This window comes from Molossus molossus, unplaced genomic scaffold, assembly GCF_014108415.1.
Source record: "Molossus molossus isolate mMolMol1 unplaced genomic scaffold, mMolMol1.p scaffold_m16_p_19, whole genome shotgun sequence".
Taxonomy (NCBI): Eukaryota; Metazoa; Chordata; class Mammalia; order Chiroptera; family Molossidae; genus Molossus; species Molossus molossus.
Window position 1 is genome coordinate 37983188 of NW_023425354.1, and position 21508 is coordinate 38004695.

A 21508-nucleotide genomic window follows, 5' to 3' on the forward strand; every position below is an offset into this window, starting at 1 on the left:
ACTATATAAAACCAAAATATTTTATTGACTAAGGGAAATTGGAAAAAGAGAAACATGCCAGAGACGAAGCTATTTAAATTATCTTCTAAATGTGAAGTGGATAATTTATCAGGTAAAAACATGCTACATTTTCATTTGAAATGACATAATGTGACTATGATAGTAACTAAGCACAGAAAAGTCAAAGAAACCAAGGTTTCTTTGACTTTTCTGAGGTAGTTACAATGGGTCATACTTACAGCCACAGAAGCCCACTGCCATGCAAAACAGTGACTGGTTGGCATCTGATCATGTGAGCGACAGCAGCCAATAAGAATAGAAAATAAGCAGAAGACAAAGCACCACCAATCAATGTCAAGAGTTGCCATGTATAATACTCTTGCTATACATAAATAGCAATATATGACTTCTACAATCCTATAATTGTCTGTTTAAATGAGTTTTAAAATTCCATATCAAGAGTACTAATTTGTTAGAATACCTAATTTGAAAAGAATGTTTTTATTAAGTTTAAACAGTCAAACTTCAATATCAAAGAGCCTATCATTTTTTAAATGCTCAAAGCACATTTGCTGAATTCTTTTTTTTAAATAAAAATGTTAAATTTTATTTCTTATTTTCTATGTGTAATATTCAGCATCTAATGGTAAACTGTGTATTAGTAGGAACATTCACTCTAACCCAGAAGTCAGCTTCCCCTACTCATCTCCAAAAGGTGAGGAGCTAATCAAAATATTTTGATTCATAATTAAAAGTTAAAGGGAAAAAAACTTAAAAAGTGACATTGGGATTTCAACAGCATTTTGTGATAAAATTTATCTCAGAAAAATAAGTTCAAATCACTGAAATAGTGGAAAACCAACATCACAAACTGGTATTGCAACAACACTGCAGTATACAACATATAAAAATATTTATAGAATTTCGAGACACACATTGGTTTTCTAAAATAATCAAAACAGCAGGAATGGGATAAAGATATTGAAAATACAACAGAAAGAAGGTGGGATTCAAAAGTCATGATTAACTTACCGGTGCCATTCGTATTGCTGGGTGCCCTCCACAGCCCTGCACTGCTTTATGAAGTGTTTCACCAAACATATTTCGAAGTTCAACGGAGTGACAATATACAGCATCAATCTTAGGCCACCAATCCAATGCAGACTGGACAAAAACAGAGACCATAAGAAAGGAAAAGTACGAATTTGCATGAGTTATATGCTCTGGTTATTACTGTAGTTTATATTTTATCCTTTTGTGAGAAATTTTCTAAGACCATGCAAACACATATCACAATTTCCAATATCTTCAAAAATATCTTTAATTCGAACCATACATCTATTTTTAAATATAATAATAAACATGAGACAAATTGTCGGCTTTATGAGCATGAGCATGTAGACTGTCTCTTCTCACTGATGAATCAGTGAATTTAAAAAACAGAGTATTTAGAGAGCTAATTCTGTACCCACTCTTCTTTTATAAGTTTAATGTTTTTCACATTTCAGAAACATATGCATACATAATATATATTTTCCCAGGTAAGAAATGTGATTATCAGAGCTTTAAAAGAGATTAGTGGTTCAACACAATGTTGAAGGAATATATGGAAAACAATCACTTATATGCCTACAAACAACACTGATAATTACAACATGAAATTAGTAAATGAGATAAAGCTATTAGTAAACCTATAATCTTAAACTGATATACAATGATAGCACAATACATGAAAAGACTAATGATCACCACAAAGACAAACTGATCATAGCTAAATACTTTTAAAAGGGAATTATTTTATGTAAATATTTTTATATGTTGCTTTAACCAGTTTAGCCTTGATTCTCATTTGTAATGCCTATTTTATTTTAAAGTGTATTTTTAACTTTTATGTTAAAATTAATTATTATGAATTATGAAAATTACTAAAACTATAAAGTTTGTCTATCAGTTAACACAAAAATGACTGGATAAATTTTCACTACATATGGACAGTATGCAAGGAATGGGACAACTTAAAATATAGGCTTCCACCCTGACTGGTATGGCTCAGTTGGTTGGAGCACATACTGAAAGGCTGCAGGTTTGATTCCCAGTCAGGGCACATACCTGTGTCAGGTTCGATCCCTGGTTGGGGTGCATATGGAAGGCAACCAATCAATGTTCTCTCTCACAGAGATGTTTGTTTGCTTCTCTCTCTCCCCCTCTCTAAAATCAAAAAGCATATCCTCGAGTGAGGATTAAAAATATAAATGCATATATATTTCCAAATTACAATATTCCTGCTATAGAAAAAACCTGAAAGAACAATTGAAATAGGAGGTAACAGGGATTTAATAGCTTCCCATCCTATTCATAGGTTCCTTCTTATTCAAAACTAAGTTAGTTAAATTTTCAACATTTAATTTCTTCATCCATAATTCTCAGAATATTTTCAGTAGCATCAAGTTGTACTACTTTAATGCAAAACTTTGAATTACAAACTCTATTACTAGTTAATAAATTATACAAACCAATTTACAATACACAATTTGAATACTGAACTACAGTGAAGAAGGGAGAGACTCGAAAGCTGCAAGGGAAGAAATACTTTTCGGGGACTAATATAGTTGTTTCTGCTTTTCCTTCAAATCTTAGTTTATTTAAGCTAATTCCTAACAAATGATCAAGTTTTAGTTTGGTTATATAATAAATTCTTTAAACTTTGGTCAATTTGGTCATCTGACTTGTCCAAACAATCAGAATAGCATACATTAACTAATAATACAGTTTGTATTAATCAGCTTAAAAATAAAAAAGGCTGAATAATGACAAAGTGCATTGAGATAAGGGGACATTCTCACACTACTGACACCATATACTTTTTTTTGTTTTTTTAACACGAAAATAAAACCTATATTTTCAGCCATTACCCACCAATAAAAGCAAGTTAGGTTCACAGTTTTAGCTCTTGACACAAAGTGAACTAGGAGGCAAATTTACATCCATCAGACACAGCCAATGGACCAACTTTTTAAAGTTCAGGCTATCTTGAAAGCTTGCAACATATCAGATATTACTGTGTATTTTCTAGTGACACAATGCCAGCAATGGCTGACAGTGAGTGGACTTGTGAGGTGACCCCATATATTTTGTCAGAAACTGATTAAAGAAATATGCATCCCATGTAACATCCTACTGAAATTATTGTCTTTCTTTAAAATTGAGTTTATCGGGGTATCATTGATTAACAAAATTATATAGGTTTCAAGCATACAGCTAGCTCAACAAATCATCATCTGCACACTACACTGTGTACCCATGGACCAAAGTAAAGTCTATTTTCATCCCCATTTATCCCCCCTTTTTGTGTGTGTATGTAATCCCTTCACCTTTTTTTCACCCAGCTCCCAACAGCCCTCCCCTCTGACAGCTGTCAGTCTGTTCCATGAATCTGTTCTATTTTGTTTATTAGATTCTACATATAAGTGAGATCATATGGTATTTGTTTTTCTCTGACTGGCTTATTTCACTTAACATAATATTCTCCAGGTCCATCCATGCTGTCCCAAAAGGTAAGATTTCCTTCTTTTTATGGCCAAGTAGTATTCCATTGTGTATATGTATCATAGCTTTTTTTTTTTTTCCTTTATTGATATTAGAGAGAGAGAGGGAAGGAGGGAGATGAAGACTGAGACAGAAACATTGAAGAGAGAGACCATCGATAGGCCACCTCCTACATGCCCCCCACTGGGGATTGGGCCCACAACCTGGGCATGTGTCCTGACTGGGAATCAAACTGGCAACCTCTTATTGCATGGGTCAATGCCCAACCACTGAGCCATACCAGCTGGGCTGTACCACAGCTTTTTTATCTACTTATCTACTAATGGGCATGTGGGCTGTTTTCAGATCTTGGTTATTGTAAATAACGCTACAATGAACACAGGGTTGCATATATTCTTTTGAATTAGTGTCATTTTGGTAGGTGCTGAAATTGTATCATACTACCAGGTATATCCTGTAGAACAACTTGATTTTAACTTAAGATTTGGTGATTTTTGTAACTACTACTTTTCAGAATTTATAAATTTATTCATTTTAAAGTAAAAGTTAAATACATTCTTTCAAATAAAGTAAGCCCTAAAAACTAGATATCATGTAGTTGGTAAAAAAAAAAAAAATTGTGTTTTGAGCAGTTACTAAATACATCCTTTCTGAATCTAGTCAATTAAAGTAGACATTCTTTTTATTCCTTGAAAACATTAAGTTTATTGCCAAACAAATGGTCTTACTTTTACAATATAATCAAACTATGTGGCAATTCTTCAAGAGATCATTTCAATACATTTTTAAGTGCCTTGGAAATAATTTCTTCAACCAACGCCTCTCAGTATAAAGAGACCATCTCATTCTCAATATGTGTACTATCCAGAGTAAACTATAATAAATTACAATATGAAAAAAACAATACTAAGTACTACACCAGCTAGAGCATGTTCCACTAATGACTAAGACACTTGGTTCATATATGTGTATATTATGTCTTTAATTTCCCAATTATAACAACATGTCTAATTTAGCCTAACGGAAGCCTATAAAAAAGAACTTAACATAGACCTTGTAACTACAATTCATCTCTTATGACAGGCCATAATAAAAAAGGTGACAGTACTATGAGTACCACTTTAGAAACTGATGAAAGCTTACATTATAATAAAGTTCAAACAGTAAATAGACTTCCATATTTCTTAAGAAGACACAGTTGAATATTCTAGATCTAAACACTATACTTATGAACTGGGTATGAGTATGTTTCACAAAAGCAAAAACAAAACTGCAAATACTCTCACTACTTCTAAATAAACTAAAAAACACATCAGTAAAACTTATTTTATTTGAGAATGTGGTAACATTTTTTAAATCTATGAATTGGCTAAAGAACCATGGAAGAAGAAAATTTATAAGGTGTATTGAACCAAGAATCATTTAAAAGGAAATTTTACACTACAAATGAATTTAAGATTAGGAATCCAAATGTCTAGGAAAAATTTCATGTGATTTCAAGACACAATATTTTCATAGTAACTGTCTTCAATGAGATTCTATAATAATCAACTCCATAAATTTACCTCTTTACTTTATAAACAAACAGTCCTTTTCAGTCAAAGTACTTCAGATTCAGTATCTATTATCCTCAAACCAAAGGGGGAAAAAAACCCTAACAAGAAATAATTTATCAATCTATAATTCTGAAGCATCATTATCAAAGGTATAACTTTAAAGGATACTTTATAGACTCAAATGTACACTCCTTTTCAAGCTATTCATGTAAAGGTTACTGATGCTTAATATTTTCAAACTTAATCAGTACAGATATCGTTTATAAAAATAGATTTCATATTGATGGGACTTCTGACACAGACACACTCCGCCTTCACACATGCAGCACTCAGAGCAGAGGGGATGCACACCACTTCACCATGTACACTGAGGCATGCACGAAGTACCACTCCAGGCATGCTTTAAACCCACAAAGGAGCAGCTCAGCCACTTACAGCAGTGCCAAGTCCATGCTTCAAAGTGCTCTATATATTCAATTGTAGACAAAAATATTTCACAATTAAAGTAACTAGCCACAAATTACCAAAAAAGTATATACTTGGGTTTATTACATACAAATTTTAAGCATTTATGTTAAACCATCCACTCTAAAATAAATGGAATGTTTTTAATATTATAAACCACAGGGGGGAAAAGGTAATAATATTTTATTTCTAAATTACACACAAACGAGGGAGAAATTATCCTTTTTTTTAAATGGCCTTGAAAGTAAACCTTGAGGGTATAATGCACTGTCTCGTTACACTGGTGAAAGTAAAAAATTTAAGTTTTTAATACAAACATAACTCATCTGCAATCAGATTCATTAAACTTTCCCTTTTGGAACAAATTATATTTAATGTTTTTCTACCTATACTTTAACTCACTGATACTCAAGTGAGGTAGGTGCTGCCTCAGGCCATTTTTGTCAGAATGTCTGGGTGTGGGAAGAGGGAAGCGGCACAGCTGGCAAGGATGCCAAACGCCTGCAACGCACACAGCAGTCCTCACAGCAAAGAATGCTCCTGCCCCAAACGCTGCCACTACCCCACTGAGAAACATTAAATGTGTCATTAAATAGCTTTATTAATAGTTATTTTCTCCTGCAGAAATGGATAAAAGGAAATGTGGGCAGACTTTTCTTTAATTCAACACATCCAAGGCAAATAAAGATGGGGAGGTATTTTTAACTCACCAGAGACACACTCTTAAAATGCAATTTGATGATAAAGAGGACACATACCTAAATCATCAATGATTAAAGTCCTTTTTAAGGGAGGAAAATGGTCAAAAGTTAACTTCTTTACATAAGTATGAATATCTATAAATGGATAAAAGTGGAGTTATGGAAAATAACACTTGAGAACCTTCAAAATATGACTGTTCATCATCAGAAGAACAGAACTTTTTAAATTGATCGTACAAATCTGATAAGGTTTTGCTATTTTTCTATTGAATGTACTCATATTAGAGTTGAAGGTTTCAAAAGTACGTTTCAATGAATTTGCTTATTTTGTCTGATATGGTTTTGTAACATGTGAACACCTCTATTTAACTAGGTTAATAATTCATTTGTTTAAGGAAGACTAAAAGGTAAAATCAATTATGGTCTCACCATTTTTTAAATGTGCCATACTGGGCTACAACATAAATAACTACTACTTTTAACTTAAATGATAAGGTGGCAAGTCAGAGCATATCAAATGCTGGGGGAAAAGCTAAGAATATTAAAATAGTACGTGATAAGTTTGGGGATGAAAATGTTAATACTTGTAGTGGCACTGTTTTCATGGAATGTGGATCCAAATAAAACGTTTTAGGTTTAATTTTTCCAATGATCCTATTAACTCCACCTTCCTCAATAAGGGCCCTCAGGTCAAGATTGAATATGAAAAATACAATTGTGTATAAGTTACCAGATATAAATAAATCACCATGAGAAATCTGTCTATAGCATACACCTAAATTCAGAACCTTCTATAAATGAAGAATATCTCTCTTAAAAAGAAATTTAACAAAATTAAAAAAAAAAAAAATTGTAAGTAATTTAGCAATACCTTTTGGACTTACATTGGTGATGATTCGATGGAGTGAATTTACCAGTACATAGTGAAATGTAGAAGGGGAATTCTGAGCCAGGCAGATCTACAGAGGAAAGAAAAAAAATAGGAGATTATTTCTGTGAGAAAAATATTCAGTAACACAAATGAGGACAAAAGAGAAAACAAAAATAAAGTTTTTAAAAATAGAATAAAAATTTAAGGACTTGAAATTAGCATTGGTATATAATAGTGAGCAATACCAATACAGGTGTAACCCATTCATCTTTCTAGTCTTTTCAGATTTATAAAGGATCAATAGCATCAGTAAATATAACTGGATAAAAACCAATGCTCTCACCTTAAAGTGCTGGTTGTTGTGAGGGCTTATACGAAAGCAAGAAACAAGGCAGTCAATCATTAGATCCACATCTGCAGGCTGGCTGCCTCTTGAGAATGGTTTACTTGGATTAAAAAGCAGGTTCTACGAAAATCCCAATAGAAAACAAAAGCCGTTAAGCAGTCATGCAGTATTTCTCTTGCTAGCATTTAATAACACCAACACGTCATCCACATAGATGGCAGTAGCTTTCAGTTGCCAGAAGAAGCACAAAGCACTGATACTGTGGTTCATCAGTCTAATAAAATTCTTACTATACCATATATAATTCCTTTCAGGTTCTCATTTATATATTATTTTAAAACCAAGTCAGAATATTTATAGTCATTTAAGAAAACTGGTTAATTATGTGTTTTCTTTATATTCCACACCACTTTCTTTAGCCTGAGGAACAAGTAACAACAAAAGTAGGTCCTATGAATTCATTATCAGAGAAGACTCAGAACTTTAGTGTTAGCAATGATCTCTGACATTGATTCCATTTAACACTTATACTTGAAGGTTACTTCTCATTTAACTTTTTAAAAACTTTACAGGAAAGAAAATTGCCCTGGCCAGTTTGGCTCAGCGGTTGGAACACTGGCCTGCAGAACAGAGTACTGGGTTCGGTTCCCACTACGAGCACGTACCAAAAAAAAAAAAAAGGAAGAATAAGCATGTTACCTTCAGATCAACCACCATGGACTGAACTAGCAGGAAAATGACGGAGTTGTCTTCCCAGTTGATATAGGTACTTGCTTTACACAGTTTGACACAGGCAATGGCAGCACTTTCAGTCAGCTGCCTGCTTCCTCCATGGCCAGCGAGTGCCTTTCGTAGACTGTCCAGAAACAGCTTCTACAGAATTCACACATAGCAAAAAGATAATACACGAAGTTTCTCATGTTTCAGATTTATCTAATAAAGTAGCAAATTATCAGCCTCTAAAAACTGTACTTTAAAAATACATAATTGATATATGTGGGTTTTCATTTCTCAATTAAAGGAGTTATCTTTTAAATATTTCTCAAAGCCAAAAAAAAACAGTATCTGTTCTTCACATTCTTTCTCTCTCTCTTCTTTTTTTATCCTCACCCGAGGATACTTTTCCATTTTTTGTTCAGATAGAGTGGGAGGAAGAGAGAGAGAAACATCAACATGAAAGGGACATATAGAGTGGTTGCCACCCGCACAACCCAACCAGGGCCGGGGGACAGTTTGGTGCCCTTAGCGGGAACCAAACCTGGGTCTCTCTGGACCGCAGGCTGATGCTCTAACCGCTGAGCCAAACCAGCCAGGGCTGTTCTTCACGTTCTTTGTCGAATTATTAAAGAAACATAAGAAACAGTCCTTCCCAACCAAGGTAGTTGACTTCTCAACCCTGAATTCAGCTGATCGTATTCTCTTTTCTATATCATATTTAATTTCTAAATATTAGATTGTCTTGGTTATGGTCTATGTCAAACTGTTCATCCTTACCTAAAACTCCAGGCTATATTCAACCCTCAGTCTTCTAAGAATATACCTAAGATTGACCTATTGCTCTAAATTCTGTTCCTCACAAAACATTACCCCTTCTTGTAATCTCAAACTCTCCCTTTGACTTTTCTCCTACATGAACCCTCGCATCTCACTTACATGTATTCTCAAATATAACATGTCAAAAGCTAAACTCACTACACAACAGAATATATATTCTTCTCAAGTACACATGGAACAATCTCCAGGACAGCCTATATTTAGGGAACAAGTCTTAACAAATTTTAAAAGACTGAAATCATACAAAATACATTTTCTGATCACAATGAAATGAAACTAGAAACCCCAACAGCAGAAGGAAAATTAGAAAATTCACAAATAAGTGAAAATTAAACACCACTGGTTAAAGAAAAAATCACAAAGGAAATTAGAAAATAACTTGAGACAAATCAAAGTGAAAACACCATATACTATAAAACTTATGGGATATAAAGACAGCAGTACTAAGAATTTATACTTGGAAACTCTCACAAGAAAAAGGAAGAAAGCTCTCAAATCAATAAATTAACTATATACCTTCAAGAAAACCCAAAGATAGCTCAAGGAAGGAAATAATAAAGATTAAGAAAAAAGATAAATAAAATAGAAAATAGAAAAGAGGGGGGAAAAAATCAACCACCATCCTATATATATACATATATATATATTTATATGAATGTTTGTATAAACAAGTAGATATGAATGGAAGGATAGATATCAACAATTAAGACTGATTAGCTCATAAGGAATATGACTACAAAAGAATGAGAATGCATAAAAAATAAATAATACTATTTAAAATCCAAAAAGATTTAAAAATCTAAATTTTATAACCTAGAAAAGTATTAGAAAAAAACACATAAAAGTCTATTTCAAAAATCTTGGGAAGTTCCAGACACAAAGGTCATATATTATATGGTTCCACTTATATAAAATATCCAGAAGAGGCAAATCCATAGACAGAAAGTAGATTTGTGGTTGCTAAAGGTACGGTGAGATGGGATTAACTACTGATGGTTATGAGGTTTGTTTTGGGGATGCTGAAAATGTTCTGGAATTAGATATGGTAATCATTGCATAACTTTGTGAATATACTAAAAATCACTGACTTCTACAATGTAAAAGCGTGAATCTTATGGGATGCAAATTGTATCTCAATAAAATGAACAAATAAATCTCTGGAAGAAATCTGACCAAAAAAGCTAGAAGACCAAAAATAAGCACAAGACTGAGCTGACTACACATACACATTTTAAATATCTGAATAGCAAAACAAAACAAAACCCCAAATAGTTTACAAAGAGAAACCAAGTAAAAAGTGTACACATGCACCCTACAAATCAACAGGAAGACAGACAATTCAATGGAAAATGAGAAATTCACAGAGGATAACAAAAATGACTAATAAACATTTGAAAAGATGTAGTTGAAATAATTAAAATATAATTTCACTTAAGTACTACTGAATGTATACAAGCTTTTTACCTATTTTCCCAATAAACAAACAAACCAAACAATCTACTATTTCAAAGGGCTCCAAAACAATCGAACATGAAAAATGGTGTCCTCACAATGGAAAAGTTAGGATATGCCTAGAGTACCAAAGCATCACAGACTCTCAGTAATTACATAGTTTATATATTTATCCATCAATGCATAAATTCTCTAATATTTCTATGAAATATTGGATCATTCAACTGATTCTGAACATTATGTATGGCAAGTCATGCAGAAGCCCATTTCATGTTTAATCAGCCAAGAGTATTTCTCCCAAAATGGCAAAAGAAAAAAAAAATGTATAAGAAAAACAAACTGCATACAGAAATTCAAATAAAACAATTGGATTAATACCCAGGTCTTATTCTTCAAAGATTATAGTGCCCCTTAGAATCACCAGTTGTTAGAGCTCCAATTTCACTATAGATGGCATATGTGGTATCCTGCCTTCCTAATAAAATGCTGTGAAAACCGTCCTAAAGTACCTACTAGACAATTTCATTAGCACCAAGTAAACACATACCTAAGTATATGCAAATACACCACAAAAGTGATGAGTCCAGGTAGGGCAACCCTTACAGTGACTACAAGAGAAACTATGCTTAACGGAAGTATCATTTAGTCTTCTCTGGTAAAAGAATAAAACTAGGGATTGTTTCAAATCTTTAATTAATGAACAGTATTATTTATTTTCCTCCAAATAAATGTATGTACAAGTATGTCTCTGCTAAGGCCAGCAAACAGAGAGACCTAAAATGATTATAAATAGAAATGGTCCACTGAAATGTTGTGCTTACAGAGTGCTAAGCCTAAAGTAATACACACCTTTGGTAAAATAACTAGCTTCACATGTGGACCTATGGAAATAATTTTGCCCTCCTCACCTTATTCATGTTATTTTCATCAACCACATCCTTGGATATGTCCTGGATTATTTCTGGACACAAGATAAGAAGAATGATTTGTAGTGGCCAAACTGCTGCTTTACGTTTGGTGCTTTCAGCAAAACCATCCACCAAGTCAAACAGTTTTTCTGCACACTCTATGTGAAAAATATAAATAGTAAATTATTTTATTAGATGAGAAGAAAATCTCTAGCATTAAATTAAAAGCTGGCATTATTCAAAACTCCAAAGGCCATATTTTTAGAATATAAACTTGGAGGTTCACTTAAACAATTAAACAAATTCATTCAGGTAAGCTGACAAGCAATGTTACAATGTCTATGTATTACAAGAGCAATCTTGAGCCATCCTAGAAAAAGCCACATTTATAGGATGGCCAAACTTGTGTTTAGTCTCAGCGTGCAAAGTCTTATGCAAGGACTGACGTAGCCAAGGAACAAGGACTGCACAGCTTCAGGAACCTGTATTCTCTGCCTTGCAGTTGTGTTTGGAGAGTTCTAGGTAAGGATATTACTATATACTTATCCCCCTAAATACAAAATAAAGCCTCAGAGCATAATAAAGTGCTTCTCTACAATAAAGAGCCATCAAATATCCCATCCATAACTCTAATTAAAGATTAGAGCTTCATTTCAAATGTCTTTATTTGTTCAAGGAAAAGGAAAAGGGTTGAGGGTAATTTAGAAATTTAACAGAAAAATATTTCCTTTTTGACATCAGTTGACAGGATGTACAAGCACCTTAATAACAAAAAATAACTTGGAAAGTGATAGGTTTTTATCTCATAAGAAAGAATTTAAAAGACAAAAAAATAAATCTTATCCTTACCAGCCATATCAGTCTGTGGAATCTGGTATAGCTTTGTAAATTCATCTGGATAATTTTCTACCCAGTTCCAAAATGCCTACAAATAATAAAACATATATTTTTATATGCAAGCAGGGATATTTTCTTAACATAGTAAGAAAAATGTCACACAGCTCCAATTATATCACAAACTTCTAATTTCCTTCACAAGAATACTGCAATGCATCTTCCTAAAAATTAATGTAAAATTATTATTTAAGCTATGACTTTTTCATTCATAATCATAAAGACAGCAACATTTATAGCTAAAAATTAACAAAATTTTAATGCCAAAAAGGTTATGACTTACTTTTTCCAGGCTATTTATAACTGCTAACTGTGCAACCTTCTTGAGGGCTTTAAATTTAAACGCTGTTTCTGAGGGGGAAAAGAGTTTTAAAATTAACTCTAGATTAATTAGTTAAATAAATACAGTTCAGAGCTACCAGTAAAAAACAAACTTTTGTTCCACTATTATTTGTAAGCAATGTAAAGACAAAGACAATTAATAGAAACCAAAAACTCACTGGCTATGTCCCCTAAAAACAAAACTCAAAGTATACATGGCCAGTCACGATGTGGGACAGCCAGCGATGAAGCCACCTAGAGTTCACTGCAAACAAGTGAATTTGACTCATCAGAGGAAGAGCCTTTTGAAGATAAACAGACTCCAATTCAGATATCATGCCTACCCCCATCATAAGTGGACTGTTCTCAGTTTCTTGGTGTATGTTCTCTTCCAGGTTGTAAATTTAAAGATATTAGAAGAAATATCCAAAAAGATACAGAAGAACTAAAGAGTTACAGTATACAAGACATACTGTTTTATACACCAGAAGGGAACTCTCAAAATATAGAATCCCAAACTTTTCGGACCTCTACCAGCAGTATGCAATTATCACTCATCTTCATCCAATCCCAGATGGAGGGACTCCTGACAGGGCCAGCTGCTGTGAAATAATGGAGGAGCTTTCAATCTGCCTTAAAAATAACGAAAAAAGCCACCCTGGCTGGTTTTGCTTAGTGGTTAGAGCATTGGCCTGAAGACAGAAGGGTTGAGGGTTTGACTCTGGGTCAAGGGCACATACCTGGGTTGCAGGTTCAATCCCCGGCCCAGGTTGCGGTCATGTGGGAGACAACCAGTCAGTGTGTCTCTCTCACATTGATGTTTCTCTCTCTCTCTCCTTTCTCCCCTCCTCTGTATCTAAAAATCAACGTAAAATATCCATGGATGAGGATGAACAAACAAAAAAACCACGAAAAAACTTAATACACTGTCATGGAGAAGTTGGAAAATCTTGTAGCCATCCATTTGTCTCCTACTATATCTGTCTGACAGTATTATCACAGCAAGCCATAGAGAGCTTGAGAGACCTAAGAATATCTGGAGCCCTGACTGGTCTGGCTCGGCGGTTGGAGCGTTAGCCTGCGTACCAGAGAGACCCAGGTTAGGTTCCTGCTAGGGGCACGTGCCTCGGTTGCGGTTTGTCCCCGGCCCTGGTTGGGGTCGTGTGGGGGGCAACCACTCAATGTCACTCTCGCATTGATGTTTCTCTCCCTCTCTCTCTCCGTTCTGTCTCAAGATAAATGCAAACAAACAAAAAAAAAGAATATCTGGAGCAGTATAGACCATAAAGCAATATAATATATATATCTTCACGAGTTCCAGGACGAACTAGCTACACACCTATCATCAATAGATTGACTACCATTGTGTCTAGAAAAAAACAGAATTTCGAACACCATATATATATGGCCATGTCTGAAATTTAAAAGTTCTCTAACATAATTTGTATTCAAGTTAAACCACTGTTATCAACTTGAATATAAATGTATATATGGCAGATTTTTTTTTCTTCTTTATTGATTTGAGAGAGAGAGGAAGGGTGAGGGAGAGAAAGAGAGAGAGAAACATCGATGAAAGAGAACATCTACTGGCCCCCTCCTGTACACCACCCACTGGAGATGGGGCCCACAACCTGGGCATGTGCCCTACTGGGAACTGATCCGACAACCTCTTGGTGCATGGGTCAACACTCAACCACTGAGCCCCACCCAGATATTCCTAAAGCTGTCATTGATAAAAAAGTAAATATCGCCCTGGCCAGTTTGGCTCAGCGGTTAGAGCATCGGCCTGCGGTCCGGAGAGACCCGGGTTTGGTTCCCGCTAAGGGCATGTACCTCGGTTGCAGTTTGTCCCCGGCCCTGGTTGGTCATGCGGGTGGCAGCCACTCGATGTGTCCCTTTCACGTCTATGTTTCTCTCTCTCTCTCTTCCTCTCTCTCCCTCCCACTCTATCTGTGCAAAAAATGGAAAAATGTCCTCGGGTGAGGATAAAAAAAAAAAAAAAAGTAAATATGTGCCCTGGCCAGTTTGGTTCAGTGGTTAGAGCGTTGGCCCATGGACCAGAGAGTCCTGGATCCGGTTCCCACTTAGGGCATGTACTTCAGTTGCAGTTTGTCCCTGGCCCTGGTTGGGGTCGTGTGGGTGGCAACCACTCGATGTGTCTCTCTCACATCAATGTTTCTCTCTCTCCCTCCTGCTCTATCTGAAGATAAATGCAAAAAATGTCCTCAAGTGAGGATAAAAAAAAAAAAAAGTAAATATGCCTTTAATTTCAAAGGTGGTTGTGTTTTTTCCCCTTTGCTTTATTTTTAATAATAACTTATTTTATAAAAATAATAATAAAGTTAAAAAAATTTTAAGTAAAATAAAAAGTGTGAGTCATAAGAGTTCACATTTAAGTAGCTAGGATCCAATATTACATAAAACTAAACAATTTTGTGTGTGAAATGAATGTAGGTATTTATACTAATTTCTAAAATAATGCTCACTGATAACTGATGTATATCAACACTTCCCCACTTACCACAAAAACCCAGTCCTCTGATAGTTTATTTCAATCAACATAGTCCTAAAAAGCACTCCCAAAGATTTAAAATGACAAATCGGGAATTATAATATCCCCACGTGAGACTACTATTGAATGTTCTAACAGGAATCAAAACGAGGCACTGAAAGCCTAAGAGACTGTAATATTGCAAAGCCAGTCAGTAAGTAACAGAGCTGAAAACAGAAATGTTAGAAATGAGATTCCTGATTCAATTCCTCCTCTCTTCATAGGATCACAATCTTCTGGTTCCTTCATCTTCTGAAATAAAACTTTGTTATCCTGCTAAACCATCCGCTTTTAGCATTATAGAAGCTAAACAGTAACTTCTAAAAACTATAGCTATCCTTAAGAGATGAAATTATAAAAATATCAAATAAAGCACCCTTATATTGTCTTTATTAAAAGCAAAAATTGTAGTTAAAAACACTGCCAAGATTTAAGATATCTGTTTTCTCTATTGTATGGTTTTCAAAGGTTTAAAAATTAATGAACCATATTATTATTGTCCATTTCTCAGGGACATTTGCATTATGAAATCCACTGATGTTCTAGCTCAATATAACTAGTACATTCAAAATACTGTTATCCCACAGTGATTAATTTCAGATATCTCATACATTTAAACTTACCCTTTAGGAGTCGTTTTAATTTTGCACAATCCACATTGATATACTGTAACAATTCTATATCATGAACATCAACATTGTCTTCTGAACAAACGGTTAATTCCTGTAACCTAAAAAAAACAAAAATAATTTACCTAAAAAGTAAAACCCAAAAGTAATTTATCAATTTAAGTCTTAGGATAGTCAAAATCTCTAAATTCAACAGATTTTTCTCACCCCAATGATGCTTTTATAAGAAAAAATACACATATAAAAATAAGAGAATAAATATTTACGAAAAATTTAAAGGAAGATCATTTAGAAGATATGATAGAAGAAACCATGATAATCCAGTCAACTTCACTATGTATATGTTTATCAAGTCAGCACATTCTGCTCTTTAAATATGTCCAATTTTTACATTTATTTCTTTATTTTTTATCCCCATCGAGGACATTTTTGCATTTATCTTCATATAGAGTAGGAGGGAGAGAGAGAGGAAGAGAGAGAGAGAAACATCAATGTGAGAGAGACACATCGACTGGCTGCCACCCACACAATCCCAACCGAGGTACATGCCCTTAGCAGAAACTGAACCCGGGACTCTCAGGCCCGTGGGCTGACATTTCTACCACTGAGCCAAACCGGCCACGGCTACAATTTTTACTTTTAATAAAATTATCACACAACTAATAAGTGCTGAAGCAGTGAGGGTATTTAAAATACTCTTCTCTCGCCCTGGCCGGTTTGGCTCAGCAGTTAGAGCATCGGCCTGTGGTCCAGAGAGACCTGGGTTCGGTTCCCGCTAAGGGCACGTACATTGGTTGCAGCTTATCCCCGGCCCTTTCTCTCTCTCTCTCTCTCTCTCTCTCTCTCTCTCTCTCTCTCTCTCTCTCTCTCTCTCCCTCCCTCCCTCCCTCCCTCCCTCCCTCCCACTCTATCTGAACAAAATATCGAAAAATGTCCTCGGGTGAGGATAAAAAAAAAAATACTCTTCTCTCTGCTATGTATATTTTTAATTTTGTTCTATCATAAAAACTTTTTAAATTTCAAATTATAAATAAGGATACATTTTATTAATATCTATTCACATAAACTAGACTTCAGAAACATGAGTGGTACAATAGTCCTTCCTTATCAGCAGTCTCACTTTCTGGGGTTTCAGTAATCCAAGTTCAACCACATTCCAAAAATATTAAATGGAAAAGTTCCCAAAATAAACAATTCATAAGTTTTAAATTGCATTATGTTCTGTGAAGCATAATGAAATCTCATGCTGTGTGCTCGGTCCTGCCTGCTCTGTGCCATCTTTGAAAACTCTAGAAACTTTCTTGTTACCAAAGGCTCTGTTTTATAGGATTTTGCTGCATTTGCACATGTAAAAATAGACAACTTTTGTGTATTTCCTGAATCTAGTTCACTGTTTCCAGAGTTAAGTGACTCTAGAATAAGCCAGTTTCTTTAGCTTTCAGGGGACAGAATGCTCAGAAATGGGATCTATGAAATAATGTGTTTCAGAAAACTGCATTTGCTTTTTCATCCAGCTTGTGCCAGAAGCTGATGACCATTCACCTAAAATACCATGAAGATGGTTTAATTTAGATGAAAAGAGCTTATGACACTGCTGTCATAGCATTAGGTGACCTAAAATATGCAATATGCAAGTATCTAGAATGGTAGCTCTTTCTCAAGACTGATTTTATATCTCAGATATAATAGATGAATCAACATCATAAAAATTGGCTGTGTTTGACCATTCCACCTGCGTACAGATGTTTCTCTTTAAGGATTAACATCAGCCAGCTTTTGATATTCCTATCCTTTGCTTTCTTGAAGAGAACATGGGCTACATATCTTAAGATAACTTTATGATTCTGTTGAAGTGTGGTATGTGCTGTGGCTTAGAGTACTGTCTTAAGGAGAGGATTGGCTGCCTTTTCCACAGAATTGTGTACAACTGCACTCGATGTAATTGTTTTTTTGTTTTAATTTACTTTATTTATTTATTAATTTGTTACAGATGTTTCTCCTTTTTCCCCTCTAGACACCCTCCTCCCAATCCCGCCTTCCCTCCCCTCAGCATTGTTGTCTTTGTCCACTGGTTTTGCATATATGCATATAAGTTCTTTGGTTTACCTTATCCCTTCCCCCTGCCCCCTCCTCTGAGGTTGGTCAGTCTGAACCATACTCCTTTCTATGTCTCTGGGTCTATTTTGTTCATTATATTCCACAAATAAGTGAGAGCATGTGGTATTTGCCTTTCTCTGATTGGCTTATTTCACTTAGCATAATACTCTCCAGGTCCCTCCATGTCATCTCAAAGGGTAAGAGATCTTTCTTACAGCTGTATAGTGTTCCACTGTGTATATGTACCACAGCTTTTTTTCCCCACTCATCTACTGATGGACATGCGAGCTGTTTTCAGATCTTAGCAATTGTAAATAGTGCTGCTATGAACATAGGGGTACATATATTCTTTCTGATTGATGTTTCATGCTTCTTAGGATATATTCCTAGAAGTGGGATCACTGGGTCAAATGGCAGTTCAATTCTTAATTTTTTGAGGAAACACCATATTGTTTTCCATAGTGGCTGCACCAGTGCGCATTCCCACCAGCAGTGTACTAGAGTCCCCTTTTCTCCACACCCTCGCCAGCACTTGTTCTTTGATGATTTGTTGAGGTGTGAGGTGATACCTCACAGTCGTTTTAATTAGCATCTCTCTGATGAGTAGTGACATTAAGCATGTTTTTATATGTCTCTTGGCCATTTGCATGTCCTTTTTGGAGAGGTGTTTATTTAGATCCTCTGCCCATTTTTTAAATTGGGTTCTTTGCCTTCCTTTTGTTAAATTGTATGAGTACTCTATATATTTCAGAAATTAACCCCTTATTTGATATAATGAACAGAAAAAGCTGATGAACAAAATAGACCTAGGGACATAGAAAGGAGTATGGTTCAGACTGACCAACTTCAGAGGAGGGGAGTGGGGAAGGGATGAGATAAATCAAAGAACTTAGGTGCATGTATGCATAACCAATGGACATAGACAACAATGCTTGCTAGGACAGGATAGGGAGGAGGGTGTCTGGGGGAAAAAGGAGAAACATCTGTAACAAAAATAAATTAATAATAAATAAATAAAAATTATTAAATGATCTCACTTATGTGCCAACTCTTATTCATAGTAAATTGTTACCTACCTCTGTTTTGTAAACTTTGATTGCAAATTCATCTCTAGTGAAGTCTGTATTTTCTTTGGGAATTTTTTATAGCCTGGGGCTGTGGAAGTGTCCTAGAGATGGTTTTGCATTTGCTTTTGTCAGGTGCCCAATTTGGGACATATTTATTTTTATTAATTTCTCAGCCCCAGATTGTATGGGTAGTATAAATGTGGACTTCCAACTCATAAGGTAACAGCCCTGGGCAATTTTTCCCCCTACCCTAAACTTAGGCAGAGCAAACAAACTTCTTGTGCTGGTAGTTATTTGTCCCTTTCCTCCCTCCTTCCCTTCCCCTCTCTCCTTCCCTACCTCTCTCTATTCCTTCTTTTCCTTCCTTCCTCCCTCCCTCCCTCCCATTCATTCCTTGTTCTCTCCCTCTTTTTTTAAGGAATGCATAGCTCTCTCTAGTCATGTCTTATACAAGACCCCAGTTCTACTCCTTGCCTTATCAGGTTCCAGGCTTTGTATCCAGTCCCCTGTGGATGTTAGCCCCAAACTCCTGGGTTAAGGAGAGGACAAGAACCCAACTGTCGTCACCCTCCTCTGTTGCAGGCCAGGTCACACCTTCAAAGCCATCTCTGGTTTTCCCTGTCCTCTTCATTTCTGGACCAGGGTGGATGAGGCTGGTTGGTGGTGTTTGTTTCACTGTATTACTATACATTTTAAATATCTTTCTGTTTTGTTCAGTTTACCTGGTCTTTCTAGATGTTTTAGTGATAGTTAAGGTTAACTGCTTCATTTCTTTTGCGCAAACTTGTCTTTATTTGATTTCTTTGCTTCAGAAATGATGTTTAAACTTCACAGAATGCCCCTTCCTTATGGAAATAACTGATTATAAAAGGAGTTAAACTTTTCTTCCATTTTTCACAAATAACCACAAGAACCAGCTTTTCACATTTATTCAGCTGTGCTTCCTAAGGAGTCATATTCAATATTTTTAGGCTCTTTGCATCAGCTATGGCATTTTTAGCATGTTAATCAGTATTGAGGGCCTTCTCAATCCGTGTGATGAACTACTAAGCTGATGCTAAGATGATATGAAGAGTGTTAGTGTAAGTGCTTAAAGTAATTTTAATGTTAGCTATACATTTGTAAGCTAAAGCGAGTGAAAGAATTGGAGAAGGAAGAAATAGGACTGATTTCATTTTTAGCAACTGAAGGTTTAGTGTGATGATTAATGTTGGTTTTAAACTAAAATGGTTATGAGTTAATATTATGAGTAAGATCATGTAGTATTTGTGCTTTTTCACCATAAATCTCTCTGCAGATATAAAAATTAGTTAATTCCATTCTACTGCTTTCATTTTTATATTAATTAAAATAATGATTATGCCTCATTAGAAAGCACAATTCAATAGATTAGTAACACCATTTTTTGCAAAGCTGACATCTGTTGCTGTTAGTGTAAAAAGGAAGAAAGCTTTGCCCTGGCTGGTTTGGCTCAGTGGTAGAGCATCGCCTGCGGACAGAGAGTCATGGGTTCAATTCAAGTCAAGGGCATGTAGCTTGGTTTCAATACAGTTCCAGGCCCTGGTTGGAGTTGTGCGGGAGGCAACCAATCGATGTCTCTGTCTCTCCCCCGTCCCCACTCATGCTTAGATAGATTAAAAAACATTGCATTATTTTGATCATTTTCTACCTTCAATATAAGATTATTTAAAATAGTAAGGTTGATCTAGTAGTCATCTAAACAAAGAAGGGGTTTTGTTTTTTTCTAATTTTTACGCCTCCTACTCCTTGCTACCTTGCTGCTTCAACCAGTGTATTATTCTTCAGAATATGAAATGTTATCACTCAAAAGATTTCATGAAGACATTGTCTATTGTATAAACATTTCCAAACATTATCAACCATACTATACCATTAAATAAAATTTTAATTTTCTTTGTACCAGGAATTCTGATGAGCTGTTAAAGAAAATTAATACCTAGTCCTGGCCAATTTGGCTCAGCAGATGAGCATCAGCCTGTGGACCAAAGGGTCACAGGTTCCATTCCCAGTCAAGGGCATGTACCTGGGTTGCAGGTTCAATCCCCAGCATCAGGTGGGGTTGTGCAGGAGGCAACCAATTGAAGTGTCTCTCACACCGATATCTCTCTCTCTCCCCCTTCCACTCTCTCTAAGAAATCAATAGAAAAATATCCTCAGGTGAGGATTTAAAAGAAAGAAAGAGCCCTGACAGGTCTGGCTCAGTGGTTAGAGCATCAGTCGCGGACTGAGGAGTTCCGGGTTCGGTTCCCGCTAAGGGCACATACCTAGGTTGCAGTTTGTTCCTGGTCCTGGTTGGGGCCATGTGGGTGGCAATCAGTCGATGTGTCTCTCTCTCATTGATGTTTCTCTCTCTCTCTTCCCACTCTCCCTCCCACTCTGTCTGAAGATAAATGCAAATATGCCCTCAAGTGAGGATTAAAAAAACAAAAAAAAAGAAAGAAAAATTACTGCCTAGTGTCATGATTATGAAATGTCATTTTTTTATTTAAAAGACTGCAGGATTTTAAATTTAGCCAATTCCCCCAAAAT

The 21508-nt window shown here is 35.4% G+C and overlaps 1 protein-coding gene and 1 pseudogene across 5 annotated transcripts in view; one reads left to right on the forward strand and one right to left on the reverse strand.

Moving 5' to 3' along the window:
- Positions 1–21508, reverse strand: part of NF1 (neurofibromin 1) — a 268601-nt gene that overhangs the window by 191020 nt on the left and 56073 nt on the right. For all 5 annotated transcript variants that reach the window (XM_036268575.1, XM_036268573.1, XM_036268574.1 and 2 more), the window contains exons 5-12: positions 15789–15895; positions 12577–12644; positions 12249–12324; positions 11400–11557; positions 8185–8358; positions 7483–7605; positions 7153–7227; positions 1033–1164 (exon numbers count right to left, since the gene is read on the reverse strand). In XM_036268575.1, the coding sequence (XP_036124468.1) occupies positions 1033–1164; positions 7153–7227; positions 7483–7605; positions 8185–8358; positions 11400–11557; positions 12249–12324; positions 12577–12644; positions 15789–15895 (913 nt within the window). The remainder of the gene's footprint in view (positions 1–1032; positions 1165–7152; positions 7228–7482; positions 7606–8184; positions 8359–11399; positions 11558–12248; positions 12325–12576; positions 12645–15788; positions 15896–21508) is intronic.
- Positions 12880–13971, forward strand: LOC118633989 (annotated as a pseudogene).